Consider the following 16276-nt stretch of genomic DNA (forward strand, 5'->3'; position numbering starts at 1 on the left):
CTCTCTCTCTCTCCCCCCCCCCCCCCCCCCCCCAAAAAAAAAAAAAAGACCTACGCTGAGATCAAGAGTTGGACACTTAACCGACTGAGCCACTCGGTTGTCTCTTGTCTTTTTTGATGCAGCCATTGTGACGGATGTGAGGTGATAGCACGTTGTGGTTCTGATGTGTACTTCCCTGATGATGAGTGATAGAACATCTTTTCATGTGTCTGTTGGCCATTTGTGTGTCTTTGGAATTTACTGTCTTTACAGAGACGTGTATTCTCACTTTAACCGTCAGGGCAAATGGTATGACTGCCATCATGGGGGTAGGTAGCTTGGGTTTTGCCTTTTGGCCAGAATCCTCAGTCTTCTCATAGGCGTAAGGACTTTCCAACTCAGTCTCCTCTCTGACAAGAACAGGGTCTTCGTGAAAACTGATCACAAATAGTACAGAGTCTGCCAGTCCCCCAAAGAGCAGTTTATAAAGAAAACCGATACTTCGTAGAACAGAGGTTCTTATTAATCCATAAGAACCATTAATTACCATGTCATCTAAGTCTCATTTTATCCCCAGGCGTATCGCTTCTCGGCCTTTTGGCTAAGATCAAGTGAAGTCTCATTTTATCCCCAGGCTTTATTAGAATGCTTCTTTCAATGTAGCCAAAATCTTTTCCTTGGAGTCAGACCCCTTGTGGGACATCTCCAACACTTAGCACTAGGCTGGCTATTCTGCTTTTGGCCTCTGCTTTTTGTCCACTTAAAGCCAGGTGTCCTTATAGTATTTCATGGAACTGCTAGCCAAGAAATTATTCTGGTAGCTGACTTCCCTCACAGATTTGTTTTTTTTCCCCCTGAAATAATCCCTTAGAGATTTCATGGAACTCCAAAATCTTCTGTTTTAAGTAGCCTCAAGGGTTCAAGTTCTGGCTTTGAGAACATAGAGAACTCTTTTATTGTTGGGTTGTTCCTGATTGAGAGAGACTGTGATTTAAATGATTTTTCTGGAATCTGTGCCCTTGCTTCACAAATTATAAAAAGGGTTTTCACCTGTTTTATTAAACGCCAAACACTTCCTCATCCTGTGTGAACAATACCTTATAGAGGTCTTGTGTACATTGAAATTTGAATGTAAACAGTTCCTTTGTAACCATGTCTCTGTAGCTAGCTGTGGTGTAGACGTGAGAGTTACAAAAAGTGACTTTGTTCAGGCTGGAAATTTTTACCAAGTTCAGGACTTTATCAAGAACAAATCATTGTAGCCCACATCTAAACAGAGAATTTGACTTGGTTTTAAAACAGAAATGTAAAGTGTTTTCATGTGTGGTAGTATATAACATTATGTCCCTTTATACTGTATCTGTTTTTCCCCCCTTTGTTTCCTCTATTTGTAAGAAGAATTTTTTACTTAACCTTGAAAATACTAGTTTCTAGAATTTATGTAGACACTCCTCCTGTTTCCAAAACTAGAATGGCATTTCTTTCCCAGTTTGGCTTTTAGTGTCTGCAAAAGGAAGGAAGGAAGGAAGGAAAGGAGGGAGGGAAAGAGGCAGAGTGGAAGGAGGGGGAAAAGAAAGGAGGAGTTAGGTTCCTCTATGGTCCCTTGCACCTGTAACATTGTTAGGCCTGTGCCTTCTTTGTTACTGGAAGTGACCGCCGTGTGTCTTTTATACTAAGACAGGCAGCCTTTAACAAAGTACAGTAGTGACTCTGGACAGCTCCTATTTAGGTAGATATTTAAACAGTGTGACTTGATGATACTGGTTTACGTTGAATTGGGGAACTCTTTGGGAATGAACTACAATCTGGGATCCAGGAACAAACGCTTTGGAGAGAAACCCCAGTGAGAGCAGTTGGCTTGGTCACCGAGCAGGGCTGGCTGAACTGCTGGTTTCTGTCGCGCTGTCAGACAGATTGCTATTGGCTGCTGAGGAGAAAAAGGAAGTAGCATTTTGCTCTGAAACAGGCTAATTAGGAGAGAATACAAGCTCCCTCCTAGGGTTTCCATGACCTGGCCACTGAGCAGGGGAGTATCTTCAGAACTGCAGCTGGATGGGAGGGAGGGCCCACTGAGGTGTGGTGGGCGAAGTTCCACATGCTGGACTGAACCGTCCTGTCTTTTCAGTAAGAGTCCCCAGAGCATGTCACGTAAGCTTATTCTCTTCGTGACCTGAGATTTGTCAGTTTCTGCAGGCCTGGGATCAGGTTCTCTGCATCTGATCAAATCAGCAATTAGATACTCAAGAGTGACCAAAAAAAAATTAACAACACTGATTGTTTAACAAGCACCTCGGAGCTGAAGCCTCCAAATTGAGAGAGAGCCTGCCCTTCTCAGTTGTCCCCAGGGAGGCTGTGCACATCTTCCAGCAATGTCACTATTGCTCAAGATGTTTTTGGCATTTTTCTTTCAACCATACATTTAGAATCGATCGCATAGGCTGTTCTATCGACAGATCTTTATCTTCAGAAGGATGAAGTGGCTAACTAAATATTCTAAAATATGCAAAAGTTGTTCTGAGTCCTGCCTGGCAGATAGTGTAGGCAAGTGATCAGGTAGGCAGTTCCAGTTTGGGTTAAAAATGAGATCTGATGTTTCCACGTGGTCTAACTTTGGGTTCTTAAAGCAGTTTTTGAAGAAGTATTTCAAAACTATTTTGAACAGGAGAAGCATCATTGAAATGTTTCTGGGTATGGCTGCTTTGATGATACGTTTATTCAAATGTATACATTCTGATTATGTATTTTGTAAAGTCTAAGTATCCTCTAGTTTTAAGACTATCAAATTTTTTTCAAAATAGCATGAATGGCCACTTGAAGCTTACTTGCTATGGTCAGGGTACCCAGTAGAAATGAAACTGTTCAGGAAGAGCAAGTGAGCCACCAGATAGAATGGGGTGTGGGGATAACTGTGTGAGAGTTGCCTTGCAAGGTATAACCTTCTGCTGAACTTCCCACTCGAAGTTCTTCTGGGAAAAGGGAAGAGCAATAATCAAGTCATACTGTCCACATTGTGGGATGGAGGTATGGCATGGGAGGCACAAATCATGGTGCAGTGTGTGTAGCAGTATTCAGTACCTGTGAGCCATTTTCATCGTGCTGCTATGACAGTGATTGCTTGCCTGGGAGAGAGGAGGACTGGACAAGTAAGGGATAGGGTGATGTGTGGGAAAAGAAAAGTACTGAGAGTAGAAAAGACCTATAGCCTCCCTTCAGTTTTTAAAGTTCTCCACACCAACCCCGTTTAGTCATACTCCAGTGACACTTTACCCTGGATACATGTCATGATTGACATAAGCAGAATTTTTCTGATTTTCAGCTGTCCCTGAAAGTTTTAGTTCTTTTTTTTTTTTTAATTTTTTTTTTTAATATTTATTTATTTTTGAGACAGAGAGAGACAGAGCATGAACGGGGGAGGGTCAGAGAGAGAGGGAGACACAGAATCTGAAACAGGCTCCAGGCTCTGAGCAGTCAGCACAGAGCCCGACGCGGGGCTCGAACTCACGGACTGTGAGATCATGACCTGAGCCGAAGTCAGATGCTTAACCGACTGAGCCACCCAGGTGCCCCTGAAAGTTTTAGTTCTTTATCGGGGCCCTGTTCATATTCTGTACACACAACACACACACACACACACACACACACACACACAGCCCAACTGAAAAACAAACCAATAACCTCAACATCCTCAAAAATACAGTGTTGAAGCTTTGGCTGTCACGTTGTGAAAAGCAGTTGTATTATGTTCCCGGCCAACATGGTTTTTGTACATTTAAAAACTGCAGGTCTTATCTTACCCTATGTTTCCTTTCAACAGATGAGGACGAGGACGGTGATCGAATTACAGTGAGAAGTGATGAAGAAATGGAGGCAATGCTGTCATATGTAAGTATACTACAAATGAGGACTGTTTTTCAAAACGTTAATGTAGTTGAGGATGCTGCTTCTTGGCATGGGGAAGATCTGAAAGTAAATCACAGTTACCATAACATTTTTATGTATGACATACAGGGTTCTCAAGGATTTCCTTACGTGAAAGTTAAGGATGTTCTTTTCAAAAGACACTTACTGATCATATCATGAACATTAAGAATAATGCATCTTAATGACTTTTGCATTAGGTATGGTGCAGACTAAATGGACTATCAATTTCCTGTATTTTTTATGCAGTACTTAAAGTAACGGCTCATTAAAAATGAACCCCTGGGCTCTAAAAAATTTTTCAAAATCTACTTTCAACTGGAGATCTCTTTCACCCTTCCAAACAGACTATGGTTATAATGTAGCTGCAGGCTTGGTATGGATACACGGTTTAAAAATGTATTCTCAGTTATTTTATGCACTAAAATAACTCTTCCTCCCTCCCTCTTTCTTCCACCCCAGAATGAATAGGGTTACTTACTGACTCAAAGTGATTTGAATATATACTGAATGACTTTTATGTTTCAAATTTCAGTGAACATTTGCATTAGTGTTTGTCTCAGGACTGAAGTAGATAAACAAGAGAAAAGGGTATATTTCTAAAACTTTAATACTCAGCTTGACAAACCCGGCTATGATGGAGGGGCATTGCTTTTCTGAGCCCTGATTTATGCTGTCTTCTTATTTTGTTTTATTTCCTCTTACTCATTTTTTTCTATTTTATCTGAATTTGTAATCTGTTTACAAAACCTTCTCTAGTGGCCTGGTGGACCCGAAGTCAGGAGACCACTGCTCTTCTCTGGCTTGCTGGCCTTAGGCAAATCACTTAACCTTTCTGTGCTATAGTTGCCTCATCTGTCAATTGTGGATAATAATACTTGTCCTTTCTACTGCACAGGGTCATTGTAATGATCAAATGGGATAATAGATGTGAAAGCCCTTTGGAAAGTTAAAAGTTCTATACAAATGCAAAGTAGTATTCTGGTGGAAATGATGGAGTCAGGGCCCTTGCTGGTCAGTGAGACTCTAATCTTAGCCAGCAGTGAGGCTGTAGGTTTTTGATGGACCTCAACTTCAACCAGGATATTGTTTCATTGTGATGAAAACTGTAAAATATCTGTATGGGTTTCCGCCAATAGTTTTAATTTAGGGTAGGAGGAAAGAGAACAAGAAGGATGGCATGATTAACAGAGCGTTGCATTCAGACCAGCACAGAGTAGGAAAAGTCAATTTCCCATTGACTTCCCATTAACTCATTTGAGAGTCTTTGTGCACAGAGAATTTAGAGCAGGGCTCATCAGTACCTTGAAGGGCAGAGTAGGGTTGTCTGCTGAAATGTCTAGCGCTGGTATTGATAGATTGGCTAACTCTCCTGAGAATGTGACATGCTTATATTTAGAAAACACACACGTACAGATGGGTTCTAGTTTTTTCACATACATCCATTGCAGAGAGTACATTGCTGACATCAGTGTACTTTTATTATGTCTCTGACATAACCACACGCAAAGGTGTGCTTTCAAAAGCGTTTTTTGGGGAAGATCTGACAAATTGTGCTTTGTGAGAAATGTTACTGCATGTGACCACAGTGATGATAATCGTTTCTGTTTCTAAGTGCCTACTATATATATACTAGATGCCTAACGTATTTTATTTTCTTTGGTTTTAATAATGACTCTGTGAGGTAGATACTATAATCCCTACGTTTTAGCTGAGGAAGCCATGGTTAAGAAGTATGCCCAAGGTCTTAGAGCTAGCATGAATGTGAATGTGGAATTTACGTCCAGCCTCTTCTCATGCGAAAGCTCATGCTATGGAAGGTGTTTCATGCTGTTTCTGTCCCGTCCACCTCCTTGCACATTAGTGTGGGAATCTTTCTGTCATCCTCGTTACTAAATTCTGAATGATTTGTGTGTAGGGCGTACCTTAGTTGAGCTATCTGTAGTATATATTCCTTTTGATTTATGCTTATTTTTTCAAATGCAGTATTTATTTTTGTGTTGTAGGAAAATATTAGAGTTATGTAACTGTCCTTAAACTTAAAAGTTTCTGAGATTTCTTTAGAGCCACTTTTTAGTCTGAAAGAAATCATCCAGCTCATTGACCTCCAAATCTGTGGATTTCGTGAATGAATCAATTTTTATTTTCGCATTGGAGAGCAGACACTGGCATTGTCACCTTTTATTTTGCCAAATAAACACATTAACAAAATAAACTAATAAAAATTGCCTACTGTTAACCATCATTTTACTAACAAATAGAGTCATTTAAAGGTTAGAAATGGTGGGCAATGCATAATCTCAAAAGTAAAGGTGACCATTAAAGTGAGTCAATTTAGGGGCACCTGGCTGGCTCAGTTGGGGGAGTGTGCTTGTGGGTTCAAGCCCTACGTTGGGTGTAGAGATTACTTAAAAATAAAATAAGATACAATAAAATAAAATAAAATAAAATAAAATAAAATAAAATAAAATAAATAATAAAGTGAGTAAATTTAGTTTTAGGTAAAACACATTACATTTTTTTTTCTTCTTATTTTTTTAAATTGAAGTATAGTCAGCATACAATGTTATATTAGTTTCAGGTGTACAACATAGTGAACTGATATTCTTCTTTATTGTTTTTCTTAATTTTTTAATGCTTATTTATATTTCACGGATAGAACATGAGCAGGGAAGGGTTAGAGAGAGGGGGAGCCACAGAATCTGAAGCAGGCTCCAGGCTCTGAGCTCTCAGCACAGAGCCCGACACAGGGGCTCAAACTTTGTAGCCATGAGATCCTGACCTGAGACGCTTAACTGACTGAGCCACCCAGGCGCCTCAATATTCTTCTTTTTTTAAATAAATCCTTATTCAGTTTTGAGAGAGACAGAGAGTGGGGGAGGGGCAAAGGAAGAGGGGGACAGAGGACCCAAAGTGGGATCCGCACTGACAGCAGCACGCCCCTCGCGGGCCTCGAACTCATGAACTGTGTGATGATGACCTGAGCTGAAGTCGGATGCTCAACTGACTGAGCCACTCAGGTGCCCCAATAGTCTTTACTTTTAGTGGATGGCGAAGACGTTTTTATGAATTGGCAGTGGCCCGTGCATTGTGGTCTGGCTGATCAGGTCCAGGTTTTCTCATTAATTCACTTAAATATTTATAGCCGGGAATCTGAAGTCCTCAAAGAATTTTAACTTATGTTCTTGTCTTCTGATTCTAAATGTTTGAGCAAAATCTTTTTAAATGAAAATGAAAATATCCCTGAGAGAGATAATAAGCTTTAAGTCATTTAAAGCCTAAATGGATTTCCTTTTCCTCTTATCTATTGTGATAGCCCTACCATCCTGTTCGCTCTATGTGTTCTGTTTATGTAGAGTTGGGCTCTGAATAAACATTTAAAAAATAGAGAGTAGGGGAGCCTCTTCCTCAAAAAGCGCACAAAACATTGGTTGGCTGCCATTTTGATCTGTCTTGGTTCTTATGATTGAAATTCCTTTGGGTTCCAATTTGTCCTAAGGAGAACCGTTTGGGCCTAATGTCACAATAGATTTTGGTTGAGGGACGCCTGGATGGCTCAGTCGGTTGGTTGGGTGTCAGGCTTTGGCTCAGGTCGTGATCTCACAGTGTAGGTTTAAGCCTCGCATCCGGCTCTGCGTAGAGAGTGGAGCCTGCTTCGTGTTCTGTGTCTCCCTCTCTCTCTCTGCCCCTCCCCCACTCATGCTCTGGCTCCCTCTCTCTCTCTCTCTCTCTCTCTCTCTCTCTCTCTCAAAGCTATATAAACATTTTAAAAATTAAAAAAAAAAAAAAGATTTTGGTTGATAGTCCTCAGTCGCTGATCTATTAGGAAAAACTTGCATGGTCTTTACTCTTTCGGTTCATTTTGACCCTGAAAAAATTTTTGAATCCAGGATCTGGGTGGTGGCATAGGGGAGATACTGAGAGATGAGCACATATTTTCTGTAAAGTGCACCTTAGTTTTTCTTGTCAAATTTAATAAATTTTCAGTCCCCTTAGTATTTCTTTAAAATCCATAGAGGGAAAACAAAAGTAGAGACACGTTTACCAGAAATCCCTTAATCATTCTTTTTCACTGATTACAAAGGGTAAATGAATAAACAGCTTGGATCTCTGAATAGAATTAAAAAGAAAATTTGCAATGTCTGGGTTGGAACTTGCAAAATTACTTTCTTCTCCCTTGAATGCAGGCATTTTCTGGCTTTGGGCCAACGGAAGCATAAGTTTTTATCAGTAATTTAAATAGATTTTCGTATTAGACCTGAAAATGTTGCCTTTTTAATTGAAAACTTATCAATTATTTAAATTGCTAGCAGCCTTAGGCTGTTAATTTTATGTGTGCCATAATAATGGCATACAGTGGTTTTTGATACATGTGACACAGAGTATCGCATCGTGGTAAGGATTTGTCATGACAATAAGTTGTCGTGTGCTGTTAAATAATAACCAACATATTAAACCCAAGTCTGTTGTCACACATTAGTACCATTTTATGTAAGTTATTTAGAAGTTGTATTCTTTTCTTCATTAGATATATTTTTAAGAGATAATGAGAAGAAAACAAAGCTATAATAAATTGTCTTTTAAGAAAATGTAAAGTAATTTGGTCTCCAAGGAGATATTTAATGTATTGAGAGAATCCAGCAGCCAAGTGTTATTACAGCACCATTGTGATCGCTCTCTGCGTTTTGTTATGAGTTTGTGTTAATCAACAATCTGTTTTTATAGCGTAGTTTCTTGTAAGTTATGTTGTTAGAATATTCCACTTCTGGGATCATGGCTTTTCCTCTGACACTATTGTATCTTTTTAATTCCTCCATAAAGTATTTTTTTAATTAGAATCTGAAATGCTTTATTAGGAAAAAAAGTACACCCAACCTACATATTCTGAAAACTAAATACCTGATCATTGCCAATTATTTAAAGGACCTTGTTAAATATTCCCTTACTATGGTTTACTGTTGTTGTTGTTGTTGTTGATGTTCTTGTTTCCCCCTCTCATTTTCTGGGAAGATTAAAGACGGAATGTTGCTTCTCTCCTTCCGTCTTTTTGTATTCGTTGTCTGGCAGAGCTGGCTTCATTTCCTTTCAGCATCAAACAGCAGTGCTGGGCCTTGTTTATTGATTCATGTGAAGCTTTATCTATCACTGAGACCTGGTTATAGGAGGGGGTTATTTTAAAGTTAACCTCTGCTTTTGGGTGACCTTTCATTAAGAAACCCAGCAGTACATCTTGCGTTTGTAAATGGATTCATACTTGTTTCTGCTAAATCCTGTGTCTGGTACAGGATTTATTACACCCGGTTCTCTCGATACCGAGAGGCTTGTATGAGTGGAGCACAGTATTAACAAGAGTAATTTTCTTCATTTTGCCCATTCTGTCTCTTTATACCATTTTTCCACGTTGCCAGAAGAGTATGGGACAAGTTTAACTGTAATGCCTCCCATTATGCAGAGACCTTGTGTTTTACTGGAGTGTAAGTATTCCCTTTGGTATACTTGACCATAGTGTACCTTTTTAGATGTTGGGTACCATGAGGGAAAATACTCCTTGACCTCTGTAGCACCTTGTAAATTGGGATATGATTAGCTTTATCCAAGTATATATAATTTGGAGATTGCCTCTAAAATCATGCAGTTACCCAAGTAGAGTTGGAAGGAAGGGAGCCTTAGAAGTCTTGTCCAACTGTTTCATTTTGTAGATAAGGAAAATGAGGCCCACAGAGGTCAGATTCAGTTGGAGGTCAAGTTGCCAGTGAATGGGAAGACTCTCAGTGTCTTTACTCCTGGTGGTTTGAAATGATGTTTTTGTTTTGGCGTCTATTGAGGTCCTGCTGAGGAAGCTTTGCAAATACTTCTTTTTTCCTGATATCAAAAAAGAATGCTGTTTACTGGAATGTTAGTGTGCCTGAGTTTGAATAGGAATGTAGAAAATACTTTGTGGGCTTTTGAAATTTTAAAGATTTCGTCCGTATCTATAGGCTGAGTTTTACCACAAAATTTGTTGCCCACTTAGGAGTTGAACATTTAACAGCATCAGGGCCTTTGCTGTTGGGAAGTTTTCTTCAAAGACCAAGAGGTTGGAAGCTCATTTTCCACCTGGTGCATTTCAATATGCTCCATGTTAAGTAGGCTCTGCTTTGAACTTACTTTGTACCAGCAAAATCAGCTCAGTCTTCGGTGAGTGGCTGGCTCCCTACAAGTGTGGCTCACCCACACAACAGTCATGCAGCGTGTTCTCCTGGGAGGGTGGGGAAGTGGTACAAACAGTGAGCGAGCTGAACCCAAGGAAATAAATACATAGTTTTGGAAATTACTCTTTTTTTCTTAACTTAAAAAATGACATTCTCTAAACTGTGTAATATCTTGTTTTCTCATCCTAGTCAAAGAATAAAACTTTTGTTCAGAGGCAGATTGTTTTAACTCCCTTCTCTGTGTTGCTTGGGACATGTGGATGCCTGTGAAATAGTGACAAACATGCGGTAGCTGCTTATTTAGCTCTGTTAGCCCCTGTTGTGAAATATCTTGGGGCATCTTTGCTTGTGAGGAACAGAAGCATACTGGAGTTTTCATCAGAACAAGGGGCTTATGTGGCTCTGGAAGCAAAGGAAATCTCCAGCCAGCACAAGCAGGCCTCAGCGGGGGTGCCACCAGGGCACTCTGGGGTGCTTTGGACCACCAGTGTTTTGTCATTAGCATGGCTTTAGTTCATCTCCGTGGAGGGCTCAGCGTAGGCTATGGGCTGTCTGGTTCCTCTGGGGTCCCGTGTCCAGGCAGTTGGCGCGAGGCAGTAGAGCCATGCGGTACCTCAGCCCCTTGGGGGGGCTCTGGCTTGGAGCTTGTCTTCAAAGGAGATGTGGGCTGCAGGGGAATGATGGACCTCTAGCAGTGGACTGCTTTGGGGCATACCCAGTTGACTAGGCCCTTGTTGGCAGCTCTTAAGGAACCTCTCTTCTCTTAGGGCCATTCTTACGGGAAACAAGAGGGATATTTTCTACATATATCTGAAACATCAATGTAAATATGCTACAACACAGTAGGGTTAGAGAGATTCAATAAATTATCAATCTAGGCAATGTGTCCAAAAAGGTATAAATTTAAGTAATAGAAAATTTCAAAACAAGTTGCTTCTTTCTATGTTTCTCTGTTACTGTTACTTATTATATGTTCTTTACTCATTCCCATCTGCCTTTTTATTTATTCTTTTTTTTTTTTTTGAAAGAGAGCGAGCACACACACGAGTGCACAAGTGGGGGAAGTGTAGAAGGAGAGGGAGGACCCCCCGATGCAGGGCTCAATCTCATGACTGTGAGATCATGACCTGAGCTGAAATCAAGAGTCAGGTGCTTAACAGACTTAGTCAGGCGCCCCTATTGATTCATTTTTTAATAGAAGTTGAGGGGCACCTGGGTGGCTCAGTAGGTTAAGTGTCCAACTCTTAGTTTTGGCTCAGGTCATGATCTCGTGGTTCGTGAGGTTGGGCCCCATGCCGGGCTCTGTGCTGACAGTGCGGAGCCTGGTTGGGATTCTCTCTCTCCCCTCTCTCTCTGCCCCTCCTCACCTCATGTGCTGTCTGTCTGTCTGTCTCTCTCTTTTAAAATAAATGAACTTTAAAAAAGTAATAGAAGTTGAGCAGTAGGCTGGATCTTTATCAAGCATTCTTGGAAATGGATGGCTAAATAAAGTGTGAGAGAATGTCACATTTGGCCTGCTCCCTGCATGGCCTGATGATCCTGTTTTAAATTTTTTTGTGTGTGTGTTTATTCATTTTTGAAAGACAGAGAGATAGAGCACGAGCAGGAGTGGGGCGGAGAGAAAGGGGGACACAGAATCCGAAGCAGGCTCCAGGCTCTGAGCTGTCAGCACAGAGCCCGACACAGGGCTTGAACTCACAAACCATGAGATCATGACCTGAGCTGAAGTCGGATGCTCAACTGACTGAGCCACCCAGGCGCCCCTGATGATCCTGTTTTAAGTGGCAGATTCCCTTATCTGTGGGGGATAAGATCCAGGATCCCCTCCCCCCCACCCCGTGCAGGCCTGTGACTGTGGATAGTACCAAGCCCTATATATACCATGTCTTTTCTATACATACATATCTGTGGTAAAGTTTCATTTAAAATTAGGCATAGCAGGTGATTCACAACAACAACTACTAATAAAATAGAACAGTTACAACAATATACTACAGTGAAAGTTATGTGAATGTGGTCTCTCTCTCTCAAAATACCTGATTGTACTATACTCACACTTCTTGTGATGCCAAGAGTTGATAAAATGCCTACATGATGGGATGAAGTGAGGTGAATGACGTAGGCGTTGTGACCTAGTGTTAGGTTACTATTGACCTTCTGACAGTATGTCAGAAAGAGGATCATTTGTTTCCGGACTGCCTTTGACCACAGGTAACTGAAACCATGGAAAGTGAAACCACAGATAAGGGGGGACTACGGTATTTAAACTTCTTCTTTAGAAGTGCAGCAGAATTGCTGCAGCCTAGAAATCAGATGAAAGGTTAGTGTAGACACTGCCCCATGCTGACCATGTGGATGACTCTGAAAGCTCCATCCAAGAGGTTCCTACAAGTTTTGGACCCATTGCTGAATACAAATTTAAACTCCTTCTGCCAACACACATTACCTTAAACTTAGCCAAGTTGAAGTTCATCTGCCATCGTCTATCCAAACCTCTGTTAAGACCATCCGGGGCTCTCTAATGTCCTTTACGGTTTTACTATTCAAAACAAACAGTGTTATCATTAAGTGTGGCCAACTTACTGTCTTTTTCACTTCCAAATCATTAATAAATGCATCCATCCAATAACATTAGCCTATAAATAGGCCCCAGAGTTGTTCCCTGTTGACCTTTTCACTGTAAGACTTTTCATTGTGATTTTCTTTCTCATCATCTAATCTGTCCGTGACCATGTGGGGACCCTTGGTCTAGAGTCCAAGGAAGAGCGTGTGTACGTTGTAGTACCTCAAGGCAGGGGCAGTGAGCTATTGAGAAGTGGGGGGATCTGAAGCCAGATCCGTAAATGCAGTTATTAATTTGGTATTCAACCAATAGATTAGTTTTATATGTTATATGTTATAGTTTTTGACTGCTGGAGCAATTGTGTGCTTCCTGAGAGGTCAGCGTCCATAGAAGGAAAGCCTCTCGATGTAAAGTATAAGAAATAACCAAAAGAAAGTGTAACTGAGGACGCACTAAGTAGTGTTGTAATTGAATTTGTATCCATTTAACAGAGTTCAGGTTGTTGGGCTCTTCACTGGGAAAACTAATAAATTAACTATGGACTGCAAATAGTTGGTTAGTTTATTGATTATTGCTGTAATTACTGACTGAGCTACCTATAATGGGGTATGCTTGCAGTATTGACTGAACAGGAATGTGAAAATTTTATCATGAGTAGGAAAAAACCAGCATACTTATTCCTCATAGGTTGAAACACTGTACTGTTAGAAGGTACGTTAAGGAGAGGTTTAGGAAACTGTTCTGTTACGTGTATAGAAGAATAATGTATAAACCTGATTTGATGCGATTTGATATCTAAGACTTGCCACCGAGTAAGTTAGGAGGTATGAGCAATGAAACGAGCTGCCACGTCTCTATCAGCTCCTGTCTGCCTCCTTCCCGTAAACATTTGTGGAGCACTCTTATGTGTCAGGCACAGTGCCGGGCACTGTACAGCGTCACTTCTTAGGTTTTTAGGGACACAGGCCTATTTGAAAATGTGAGGAAAGTTGTTTATTCTCTTCCCAGAAAATTGACACAATGCAATGTTTCACATATAATTTCAGGAATTTGAAGGCTCTCCTAAGGCCCATATAGACTCCAGTTTAATACCTCCGCAAGATACAAGAGGTATTACAAGACACTAAAATACACAAGACAGGGCCCCTGCCCGTGATTAACTTCCAGAAGAAAAATAGACATGGTTCCTTATAATACCCTTTTAATTATTTTATTATTTATAGTACCGTAGTAATGGAGGGAAAGGGAGGGGCACTGACTCAGCCTTGATAAGCAGTTCGTTAAATCTACCTCTGTACTTGGTCTAACAGTGATCTTGTTTGGGGGTTTCTATGTTACCCTATTGTTATGAACGCTTCTCTTCTATGTACTGTTGCCTGGAAGGGGGAGATTCATAGCCCTGTGCCCTATTTCACGATTCTTTTCAAGTACTTTATAGAAGGTTTCCCATATACTGCTTCCTTTGATTTGATCTTCTTAATACCTTTACGAGGTGAGCAAGGCAGGTATTGTCCCTATTTTTATAGCTGAGGCTACTGACGCACATAGTGGGTGCCTTTCTTAAGGTCACACAACCAGTAAACGTAGAGCTAGGACCTGAGATCACTCACTGATTTGCTCACTTATTTGTACAGCCAGTTTTTTTTAAATTTTTTTTTTTAACGTTTATTTATTTTTGAGACAGAGAGACACAGAGCATGAATGGGGGAGGATCAGAGAGGAGGGAGACACAGAATCCGAAACAGGCTCCAGGCTCTGAGCGGTCAGCACAGAGCCTGACGCGGGGCTCGAACTCACGGGCCGCGAGATCATGACCTGAGCCGAAGTCGGCCGCTCAACCGACTGAGCCACCCAGGCGCCCCTGTACAGCCAGTTTTATACTGTAAATACGTATGGGATAGCAGCTATGTGGCCAAGTGCTATGCTAGGTGGTGCAGGTACAGTGAACATATAGTTCATTCCTTCAAGGAGCCCATGGTCCATTCAGGGAGATTAACAAAAAAGCCAACAGTGTTCAATGTGGGAGGATATGAAAACTCATAATTGCCAGGGAGAGTGATAAGTGCTCTAATATGCTTAAGTGTTAGGTGCTCTGTGAGCACAAGAAGGAGCACCTGGTGTAGCTTTGGGGACAGAGGAGGCTTCCTGAAGAAGGTGGTGTCTGGATGGAGTAAGCTGGGACAAAGGGACAGGGAAGAGAGAACAGTGTGTCAGAGGCTCAGGTGTAAGGGCAGCTGGTGCATTCAGGAGGAGCTACCTGGGATTCAGTGTAGAACAGACAGGGAGGCAGGAAGGGTATGACATGAGATTGGGAAAGAAGGTGGGCTAGACTATGGAGGGCCCAACCTTGGGGAATTGAGAAGCTAGGAAGATGTAGGGTTAATAAAACCGGTGTTGATTAAGTATGGGGAAGAAGGAAAGAGAGGTGGTCTGGCTTACCTGCAGCTATCTGGCTTGGGAAACTAGGTCATTGTGATGTCATTGACCGAGACAGGGAGCCCAGGTGGTGGAAGATGGGTCTAGGGCACGAGGGAGGGTGTGAAAGGTAGAGACCTGTTGAATTCGAGAGGCCTCTGGATAACCAGTTTGGTATGTTCCGAATCTTAGGAGAGAGATTTGGGCTGGAAATAAAGATTTGTGATTCATCAGCTCCTAATTAGTCTCAATGACTCCTCTGGTAATTGAAACCTTTGAAGTGGCTGAAGTTAACTCAAGGAGAGTATAAAATAAGAAGAGAAGGTTGATGAAAAACCATGGGGAGCTCCAGCATTTAAAGGAGGGGAGGAGAAAGAACCACTTACAGGAGACTGAGTTGAGTGGGCAGAGAGGGAGGAGGAAAACCAGAGGGGGTGCTGAGGAGGGAGGGAGAGGTCACCCGTCAGCGCGGTGCCATGTGTCCCCAGTGTGTGAAAAGATCGGTGACATGGCTGAACCCAAACAGGGTGTAACTAAAGAAGCCACTCTCCCCACCAGCTCAGCAGTCTGCCCAATAGCCCAATTTCTTTAAATGTTTTGAGGTATGAGAAATAAGAGGTAACTAACCTTTGGACTCTTAAATAGTAAACGTACATTTTATGTTCTGAGTACACGAAAGAAGTATTTTTGTTGCTGTTGTTCACCTATAAACCTTTTGTTTCTTTTTTTTTTAAATTTTTTTTTTCAATGTTTTTTATTTATTTTTGGGACAGAGAGAGACAGAGCATGAACGGGGGAGGGGCAGAGAGAGAGGGAGACACAGAATCGGAAACAGGCTCCAGGCTCTGAGCCATCAGCCCAGAGCCCGACGCGGGGCTCGAACTCACGGACCGCGAGATCGTGACCTGGCCGAAGTCGGAGGCTTAACCGACTGCGCCACCCAGGCGCCCCTAAACCTTTTGTTTCATCTATGAACGATACTCCCAGGACAGGATAGGGTTGTGAGAAATTAAATGAATAAACAGAAATAGCTAGTATTGAGTCTAGTACACAGTAGGTGGTCTATAAGTGGTTGTGTATGTGTGCATATCTCCCTATGTCTCTGTCTCTCTCTCTCTTTTAATAGAGAACTTGTGCCTCGTAAAATGAAACGGTGCTGTTTGGGAACTCAAGTTTTTTATATGACAGATTTCCATGAAGACAAAAAATG

The 16276-nt window shown here is 41.4% G+C and overlaps 1 protein-coding gene and 1 long non-coding RNA gene across 24 annotated transcripts in view; one reads left to right on the forward strand and one right to left on the reverse strand.

Moving 5' to 3' along the window:
- LOC125908915 (uncharacterized) overlaps positions 1 to 15114 on the reverse strand; it is a 49228-nt gene extending 34114 nt beyond the window's left edge. For all 7 annotated transcript variants that reach the window (XR_007453476.1, XR_007453472.1, XR_007453477.1 and 4 more), the window contains exons 1-3: positions 15091 to 15114; positions 12535 to 12627; positions 3774 to 3939 (exon numbers count right to left, since the gene is read on the reverse strand). This is a non-coding gene — a long non-coding RNA (uncharacterized LOC125908915). The remainder of the gene's footprint in view (positions 1 to 3773; positions 3940 to 12534; positions 12628 to 15090) is intronic.
- Positions 1 to 16276, forward strand: part of MAP2K5 (mitogen-activated protein kinase kinase 5) — a 282473-nt gene that overhangs the window by 18443 nt on the left and 247754 nt on the right. For all 17 annotated transcript variants that reach the window (XM_049611807.1, XM_049611808.1, XM_049611809.1 and 14 more), the window contains exon 3: positions 3794 to 3861. In XM_049611807.1, the coding sequence (XP_049467764.1) occupies positions 3794 to 3861 (68 nt within the window). The remainder of the gene's footprint in view (positions 1 to 3793; positions 3862 to 16276) is intronic.

Source organism: Panthera uncia (assembly GCF_023721935.1).
Source record: "Panthera uncia isolate 11264 chromosome B3 unlocalized genomic scaffold, Puncia_PCG_1.0 HiC_scaffold_1, whole genome shotgun sequence".
In the NCBI taxonomy this organism is placed as follows: Eukaryota; Metazoa; Chordata; class Mammalia; order Carnivora; family Felidae; genus Panthera; species Panthera uncia.